Raw genomic sequence first — 9,776 nt, 5'->3', positions numbered from 1 at the left:
AGGTCTCACCCAGTCCCGCTGCCTACTCAGGGACGCTGTGCCGTCCATGACCCTGCGCAGCCAGGTCTCACCCAGTCCCGCTGCCTACTCAGGGATGCTGTGCCGTCCATGACCCTCTACAGTCAGGTCTCACCCAGTCCCGCTGCCTACTCAGGGACGCTGTGCCGTCCATGACCCTGCGCAGCCAGGTCTCACCCAGTCCCACTGCCTACTCAGGGACGCTGTGCCGTCCATGACCCTGCGCAGCCAGGTCTCACCCAGTCCCACTGCCTACTCAGGGACGTTGTGCCGTCCATGACCCTGCGCAGCCAGGTCTTACCCAGTCCCGTTGTGACTCTGCACAGCCATGTCTCATCTGGAAACAATCCAGAGGCTTCCAGTGACCCTGTGGCCCCTGGTTCCCTTCACCATCCAACTCACTTCTGCCACTCTCAGCACAGTGGCCTGCTCAGCCCCACACCCCAGTGAAAACTGTTCTTGTCAAGTTTTCCAGTGACCTCCTAGTTGCCAAGTTCAACAAAACTTTTCATCCCTTCTCTGCCTTAGTTTCTCCAAAGTTTCTGATTAGGTTGAACTCCACATGGAATTCTATCACATGCCCCTTGGCTTCTGAGACATTTGCTTCCAGATTTTCATTAATTTCTCTGGCTGCTCCTTTCCAACCTCCTCTTTCTCTACTAATGTGAAAATGAATATTTCACGTTCCTTCTTTGAGCTCCTCTTATTCTATAAACTCCTGGAGATTCCATCTTGCCCTCTACCTCCTCATTCACACGAAGGTATGTACATCTTCAGCTCAGGGCCTATGATGCCTCAAATCCAACCCTCTCTGTCCCAACTGGCCTCCATCCCTGTGCTCCTGCCAGTCTACTTGTGGCTTTTCGGCCGTGTCCCCTCCATTCCCACTGCTGCTTTGCATTAGCACTGCCCCTTCTCAGCCACACTGCTGCAGCAGCCTCTCCCCCCACCATCTCTCTGCAGTCCAGGGCTCCTGCACCTTCCTACTGCTCCCTGTGGCAGTCTGCTGGGCCAAAGGTCTCCTCCATGCTCATTTTGGGATAGCCCATGATTATAATGGGAAATGAAAAAAATCTATGATTTCTTTTGGGCTTGTGGCCAACATTCAGAACTGGAGGACCTGCTAAATTTTAGTGAAAGGTTAGCAAACATAAAGATGCACCTTTTTCCTGTTCTAGTTCTGTGGTCTCGTGATTTCGATCTACAGACCCCAAGATAATCCATTTAATTCTAATGGTTCCTAATCTACTCTCTGCCTTGAAGCCCAAATAATATTCTTTTCAAAAAGCAAATCTAAACTTGCATCGGAAAATCAGGATCAAAGTAGTGACTCTTTCAACACGCCTCTTTCCCTCACACCTGGTCTCCTGAATGTCCCAGCCTCCTTTCTTCATGCTGTTTCTTTCATCTGAATCTTCCTTTTTTTCCTCCCATGTGGTAGGTAAAGAGTTCATCTTCTGCTCAGAAATTTCTTTCTTCTTTTTTTGAGACACTCTCTCTCTCTCACCTTGGGTAGAGTGCTGTGGCATCCTCTTAGCTCACAGTAACCTCAGTCTCTTGGGCTCCAGTGATCTTCCTGCCTCAGCCTCCTGAGTAGCTGGGACTACATGTGCTCACCACAACACCTGGTTAGTTTTTTCTATTTTTAGTAGAAATGGGGTTTCCCTCTTGCTCAGGCAGGTCTTGGACTCCTGAGTTCAAGCAATCCACCCAACTTGGCCTCCCAGAGTGCTAGAATTACAAGCATGAACCATCACTCCTGGTCCACCCAGAAGATTCTTAAACATTGGCAGCCCAGGAAGCAATGCAGGTGGGCTGACCCTGGTCGACCTGTAACAGTTCCAGGTTTGCCATCTGACTCCCATCCATCCTCTGAGACTCATTCTCAGCAGGACTTTCACAGGCAGCTCTCCTTGAGTCCTCAAGCTGATGCATGTGCCCTGCACACTCCTAGCCTGGCAGCCCTGGTATAAGCCTAGTGGCCCTTTCCATACTCTTATAAATGCCAGTCCTTGTCTGGGTCCCCACTGCACTGAGAGTCCCTTCAAGGAACATCACATTTGTTGCCAGATCCTCAGTATTTAGAAGAGGGTCTGACTTAGCAGTCTGCTGAAAGAATCACAGACTTGGGAAGTGACACAACATGGGCTCCACTGAGGAAGGATGTTTAACTTTTAGCAGAATTAAACTGTTTTGCATTTAAGTAGAAGAAGTAAAGACGGGGCTGTTACAGGGACTACATCAGCCCACGTGCGTTACTGCCTGGCCTATAAATGTTTAAGATGCTTCTGGGCAGAAGATGAACTCTACTTATCACCACCGGCTTCTAGGTTTGAAATTCTAGCTTTATTTGTTGATACTTAGTGACTCTCCTTGAGGTTTTATTTGTAGCAAACAATGTGTGGGTAGATACTATGTTCCTCTAAACCAAAGATGAAATGTTTTAAAACTGGCTTGCATCAATGACTATGCCTCCCTTCTCTAGTTACAGTTATGTATTTGAAAATATTTAGCTCCTCTCTCATACACGCATTTTAATATAGGTTTAAACACTCATCAGAGTGTCCTTACTCATTTCCCTTCCACTGCTGACCATGCAGGCTGAGGACTACACAGAGCACAATTAACATCCCACAGTGGACAGGACCTGAGACTGGGTCAGCTGTTCTGTCATTTGATGGGCCTGGTGTCCCTGGGCTGCTGGCTTCACACCACTTCTTGCTGGTAGAGCAGGGGAACCTGTGGGTACCTGCTATTTTCTTTTCTTTTTATTTTTTGAAACAGAGTCTCACTCTGTTGTGCCAGGTTAGAGTGCCATGGCATCAGCCTAGCTCACAGCAACTTCAGTCTCTTGGGCTTAAGTGATCCTCCAGCCTCAGCCTCCCGAGGAGCTGAGACTACAGGTGCCTGTCATGACACCTGGCTAGTTTTTTCCTATTTTTAAAAGAGATGGCATCTTGCTCAGGCTGATCTCGAATTCTTGAGCTCGAGGGATCCTCCCACTTTGGCCTCCCAGAGTGTTAGGATTACACTTGTGAGCCATGATGCCCAGCCTGGAAAGCTGTTTTCTTTTGGCAAGGTTTTCTAGAGCCCGTTTGAAAGAGGTCTCCTGGCTTGGTGCCAGCCACATATACCAAAGTTGGTGGGTTCAAACCCAGCCTGGGCCAGCTAAAAAACAATGACAACTGCAACAAAATAGCTGGGCATTGTGGTGGGCGGTTGTGGTCCCAGATACTTGGGAGGCTGAGGCAAGAGAATTGCTTAAGCCCAAGAGCTGGAGGTTGCTGTGAGCTGTGATGGCACAGCACTTTACCAAGGGCGACATAGTGAGACTCTGTCTCAAAAAAAAGAAAGAAAGAAAGAAAGAAGTCTCCTTTCTGGGCAACATTTTTCTTTCATGTCTTGGCCAATTCCTATAAGATTTTAATTACTTTATGGTTTGCCTCAAAATAGAGCCTACAACATAGATTATCAAACATATGCAGACCTTCCCTCCTTCCTCATGATCAAGGGGCTAGAGAAACTTTGAGAGATGATCTGAGCAGCAAACACTATGTAGGAAGTCACCTTACTTTTAAGGATTTCCAAGGAAGACACATACAGGAAAAGAGGGTTCTTATTATGTCTGATCTTCACTTCTTTGGCTGTGGTGTAAGACCTCAGAGGAGCCCCCAGACCTGGGTTCTCTTCCTGCCCTGGCACTAAATGGAACTGTGACCTGAAATGAACTGCTTTTGTGGGGCTGTTTCCTCTGGTATACATACGGAGACTAAAATTAATTAGACTTTTGGGCATGCGGTGAAGGTCTACAAGGAAAGCACGTGTACGCCTTTTCCTGAGATACCTGAGCCAGTCTGCTTTTGCTTTGTTCTTGTCTAGAATGATGTCAGCTCAGTCTGATGACAGCTCTGTGCTGGCTGGACTCTGATGGGGCTACATACAACCTTGTTTAATGCAAAATAGGAAAACGAGTGTTGCTTTTAAAATGCTGCTCAGCGGAGGCTGTGTCTCCTACTTGGGAGACGGAGAACCAGGGAAACAAGGGGCCCTGGGAAGAGGGCACTTTGTGTAGAGAGGCACCCCACTGCCTCTCTCCTTCCAGGAGCTGTGGCTCTGACCCTAACTGTGCCCCTCCCCATCTCTCCCAGGGTCGGGGTGGGGATGCTGGCAGGGTAGTACCTGTTCCAGGCGGCACTTGAGCATGGCCCACTCCACATCCCAGGCCGCCCTGTCGCTGGCATACTGCTGCTGCAGTCGCAGCCGGGCACGTTCGTCCTCTCGCAGCTCAGAGCGGAAGTCCTCCAACAAGGCCTTCAGGGCACTGAACAGCTGCTGATTTTCCGACACCTGTGGGAACACTGAGTCAGGCTCTGCCACCTGATTTCAGAGTGTTCTTTAGGTTGAAAGAAAGGACCTGGCATGAAGGTGATGCTGGGGCTGTTTCCCAGGTGTCACTGGCAGGGGACGCAGGGCGGAGCGGGGGAGGCTGCAGTTAGAGGGAGAGAACAAGGGGTCCCTGTTACTCCTAGTGCTGAGACTAATGGCCTGTTTCATCAGGAGGAAGGCTGCCCCTGGCCACTGGGCAGCTGCATTCACAGGCTCAGGCTGGCACCGTGGGAACCTGCAGCAGAGGTGTTCTGGGCTCCAGGAGAAGAAGTGAGGAAACTCTGGAGGTCATGGGAGCCCCCAAAGCCAGGCCTGCCAGGACTCTCTGTGACTTCAGGCATCCAGAGCTCTGAGTTGGGCTGACTGGACTATTGTGGGGATACTGATATGACGATATATACACTCACCCACATATATGCTATGTGTCTCTCCCATGCCAGCTATCGAGGTAGGAGAGAATAAAAGCTTGGGGACTTTTACACACACAAGGCAGTCATACTTTGACTTACAGTTACCAAGAGGCCATACATATGACAAGCGTGGCCTTTGGGGGTGGGGTGGGGCCTTTGATGTTTAATAATTAAAGACAAAGGTGAAATGCTAAACCTGTCCACGAAGGCTTTGTTGTGGTCCTCTGAGATGGAATTACCAGCGCCATCTCCCTGCCTCTCAGCGCCCTGCCTGTGCTCACTAACGGTGCAGGTGACTGTTGCCCCTGCTGGTTTCTCTTGTGGCTGCCCGACCTGTCAGCACTGTGAGCGCCTGGGGGAAACAAGCGTGCCACACCTGCACGTTTCAGTGGTCAGCACAACCCTAGGCTAATCTTCAGCATGCACATGTGCACTAAAGGAAGAATGGGTTTTTACTACTAACATGCTGCTACCTAACTTTAAAGATTTTATATTTTCTACCACCTGCCTAGCCCTTTAAAGGCATATTTCAAAGCCATGATTTCTATGTTTGCACATGTTGGCAAGGGTGTGATATTAGAAAGGTTTTCCCAAGTGAATGACACACGCTGAATCTCATGTAGGACTTGATAATAAAAGCCACGTGGGGATGCATCGTCCAGTCAGACAGCACTAAAAGCACCACAGGCTTCCAGGGCAGTCTCACTTGGGACATTCATGAAGCAGCTAGAATAAGCTCTACTCCAGGAAGAAAGAGGTTCACACTTCAGACAGAATCCTCTGCCCCCCCACACTTGGTAAACCTGTTCTGCCTGGTGCAGCAAGTGCACTGGGGACCCTGCACTGGGGTCCTGCCCACCTGTCAGCCTTCCCTCCTCAGTCATGCTGCAGAAACCATCTACTGTCTGGGCACAGTGGCTCATGGCTTTAAAGGGGAGGCCAAGGAAGGAGGATCACTTGAAGCTAGGGGTTTAAGACCAGCCTGAGCAACATAGTGAGATCTCATCTCTATAAAAAATGTTTTGTTTTTTTTTTTAAATTAGTGGGGTGCACCTATAGTCCTAGCTGCTCAGGAAGGCTGAAGGGGGAGGACTGCTTGAGCCCAGGAGTATGAGGTTATAGTAAGCTATGATGATGTCACTGTACTCTCCCCTGGGTGACAGAGTGATACCCTTTCTCTAAAAAAATAAAATAAAACCATCTAGTTAATCCACTAACCCTACACAAACATGGCTAAACATATGGGGGAAGAATTTAAGATATTTTGAATATGTATTTAGATTTAAATAAAGTTGGATTAGAGAAGAGAAATTCTTTAATATGACCAAATTATTGAAAACTCTATAGTTATCCCCATAATTTAATTGAGAAATTATAATGTTATCATAGATACAGGACACTCTTGATGGTGCAGAAAGGCCTATTTGTTAGCATCTATTGCTGTTTCATTTTTCTCACTTTGAATTCCAAAGTTTACTTTAATAACTGGGCCATAAGGCAGTAAGAACGGAATTCAGTTAATACTTGAGAAACTCAGCAGATTGGGAAGCATCTACAAATCTTACACATTCTTCTCAAATATCCAAATAATAAATTACCACTATACTCAGGGAGATGCTCACAAAATGTATGAAGCTGTAAAAAATGCAGAAGTTTTTAAAAATTTGACATCAAAGGTATCTAAAAATTATGTAAGAGCAATTGAGTGAGAAGAGGCATAACAACAATCTTTTTAGAAATACACATTTTCATGTAGAATTTACTGAAAAAATATGTATATTTATAGTAGATTTATTTGGTATTTTCATTTTGGGATTTTAAATTAAAAATCACTATTTTTTGAGTCAAGAGTATTTCAAGCATAAAATAACAGTAATAATTCTTTTTTTAGTTTTGAGACAGAGTCTCAAACTGTCACCCTGGGTAGAGTGCTGTTGTGTCATAGCTCACAGCAACCTCAAAGTCTTGGGCTCAAGCAATTCTCTTGCCTCAGCCTCCCAAGTAGCTGGGCCTACAGATGCCCACCACAATACCCGGTTGTTTTTTTGTTGCAGTTGTCTTTGTTGTTTTAGCAGGCCTGGAACCAGGTTTCAACCTGCCAGCGCTGGTGTATGTGGCCAGCGCCCTACCCACTTGAGCTATGGGTGCCGCCCAATACCAGTAATAATTCTGATCCACTCTTTGGAACAGTCATCTAATTTTCACAAAGAGAAAGCAGAAAACCATTTAACACGTTCTTATAGCTGGTTTGTTACAAAAGTTTTGAGATTCACAATACTCAAAAAATGTAAAACCCACACAGACAGAAAGAAATGAAGCCCTCCCAGCATCACCCATCAACAAAGCAAGCGGAAACTTGCATGGGCGAGTCAGAAAGGATGCTGTCAACTGTGTTTCTTGGAAATGAAATAATGAGCATAGTCTGTCTCAAAACTTTTATAGTGACCTATACATGTAATCAATAGCTTTCTATTAATCCCAAGTTGCAAATTGTATCAGCTTATGTTGTTCTTAGCCTATACATATGACTGCCAACAACATTAGAATCAGAATTTTACGGTCCTTTTGCAAGTTTGGTTTTTCTGGAAGCAGGTACTTTTCAGTATTAGCAGATACTAGATTGAATAAAATTAAGCCTTAATGTTTTCATGCACATTTTGGGCCAAGTAGGCAATGTGGGGTTCTTTTAACCAGAATAATATTAATTATCATGGAATGAGCTCCAGAATTGCTTTGGGCTGAAAGTGGCCAAAGGGAGCAAGAGAACTCAGAGGGAACTCATCTGCCACTCGTCTACAGAGTCACCCAGTCACAGGTGTGGCACGGCAGGAAGCCAGGCCAGCGTCGGCCAGTTGTGCACAGCAGTGAGAATGGAGGTCCATATCGATAGGCCTGATGAGCCACAGTGAGCAGGAATTCTCCTGAAAGACTTTAACATGCATGCAAAAAAACCTCAGTAGTGACTGTCACTAATACAGGCTGTTTCCTATGGGCTAAGGGTGTACTAAATTACTTGCCTATACGACCTTCTTTACATTTCACATCAGTATTGGATACTGTTATGCTCCCACTTTACAGAGGAGCAGCTGAGGGACAGCCAAGGCCCTGCTGTGCAAGAAGTGACAGCTTGAACTGCAGTCCAGGTCTGTCCCCTCCAAGGCCAGGCAGACAAAACCAGGAATATTCAAATTCTGATCTTATACTTGCTGAGTTTCTTTTTTTCTTTTTTTAACCTTTGCCTTAGAGAAGCCATCTAATCCTTGTGAAGCTAATAGCATCTTCCATATCACGGAAAATAACTACAGTGAGCTATCCGAAAGAACACCTACATGTTAACTTCTCTCTCCTTTTCTCCTGCCAGTACCCCTGCTGGGCTACGTTTCTGATTAACAGAAAAAAGGACCCACATCAAGTCAAGGAGTCAAATTAAGAATCTGGCCCATTTAGAGCTTTCTTTATCTTTTGTGCCAGGGGCCCAGCTATGCAACTTTTTAGCTTGTGCAATGGTTAAACTTAGGTCAGTTTCAACATGAAAACCCAACTTGTCAGTTTCTTCAGCATTCAGCTGGTTTATTTTCTCACAAACAGCTGGATAAAATAGCACCATTATCTCCTTCTCCTCCATCTGGGGCATTTCGGCCTTTGCTGCTCACCTCTCTTGAGCAAGGCTTTACACAGGGTGCTCGGTCAAACTTAATAACAGATTCAGAGTTGGGCTTCATGGCCCCAGACTGCTACCAAGTCTACAGTTAATGTTATTAATAGAAAGTGAAAAAGAAGTTTATGGATAAGGTAACATTGTGCTAAGATATTCATGATGCAATGCTGGCTATTTTCCACAACCGTTTTCTTGCCTGGAAAAGTTTCTAAGACATGTTTATCAGGTGAAATCACAGCTCTGTGAGGAGCTAAACCACTATCTACCCTGGGCTTGCATCAGAGCCACTACCTTTGGAGATAGGCTGAATTTAAAGAGGGGCATATACTGACCTGCTAAGTGACCCCCCAAAAGCCAGTCACGAATCAAAGGCGATGGCCTCCACCTGTTTATTTAGGCTATTTGATAGTGGCCGGGAGTTCTGGCTATAGCAGGTGTAGCTCTTATTTGAGATATAGCAGAGGTAGGCTCATGTGGCATTCAGCAACAGCACCTCCTCCACCAGCTGGCGTCTCTAGACAAAGCCTTTTTTGTGACACAAGTCAGAGATGATACATTGGAGTGTCCAGCAATATTTTTATACGTAAGCCATTTGTCATTCTTACCTTCATTGTTACATTTAGGTAAGTTTTAAGATTCTTTTCTAAAACTTTCCCCCTCACAGATAAAAGAGAATGGGCCATTGAAGATGGTCCTAAAAATATATGATAGACGTTAGATTCATTTATACACACAAGTCCATTGCTCTCTGGCCAAGACTATGCCATGTGACCCTATCCAGGAGGGCTCTGTGCTATAGTCTCCATAATCATCACTGAGACCTTCCCAAGAATGAATCTGGGCATGTGAAAGAATTAATGGGGCACATATTTAATAAATTACAAATATAGAGTTATCAGCCCAAAGGCTTATGGAACCAGGTACGGTTACGCACTCTGGAGGAACTCGGGTGCTGCTGACCCTGGGGAACTTTGGTAGGTAGGACAGGGGTGGAGAAAGTCCTTTCACTAAGAGTCCCCTCCAGACACTTTTTAAATCTCCTTCTGCATGTGCTCTCTTCAGAGTGATAGGAACCACAGCCATAATAAATACTCAGATAAGATAAGATGCATCATAGTCACAAGTTCTGGTCTGGTTTCTTTGGTATTAAGAGTAGCATGTCTCAATAGGAAAGCTGTACAGTTGTAGGGTCCAACTGAAACATAAATGCTATGTAGACTCAAGAAAAACACTTTAGGCCCGGCGCCTATGGCTCAAGCGGCTAAGGCGCCAGCCATATACACCTAAGGTGGTGGGTTCGAATC

General features: G+C 45.9%; 1 protein-coding gene across 1 annotated transcript in view; it reads right to left on the bottom strand.

Moving 5' to 3' along the window:
- Window positions 1-9,776, bottom strand: part of MTCL1 (microtubule crosslinking factor 1) — a 124,044-nt gene that overhangs the window by 20,836 nt on the left and 93,432 nt on the right. The window contains exon 10 of the mRNA XM_003800999.1: window positions 4,198-4,365. Within this exon, the coding sequence (XP_003801047.1) occupies window positions 4,198-4,365 (168 nt within the window). The remainder of the gene's footprint in view (window positions 1-4,197; window positions 4,366-9,776) is intronic.

This window comes from Otolemur garnettii, unplaced genomic scaffold (assembly GCF_000181295.1).
Source record: "Otolemur garnettii isolate 467f Iridium unplaced genomic scaffold, OtoGar3 scaffold00193, whole genome shotgun sequence".
NCBI lineage: Eukaryota > Metazoa > Chordata > Mammalia > Primates > Galagidae > Otolemur > Otolemur garnettii.
Note: the sequence above shows the minus strand (reverse complement) of the source record. Positions and strands in the feature narration are given on the sequence as shown.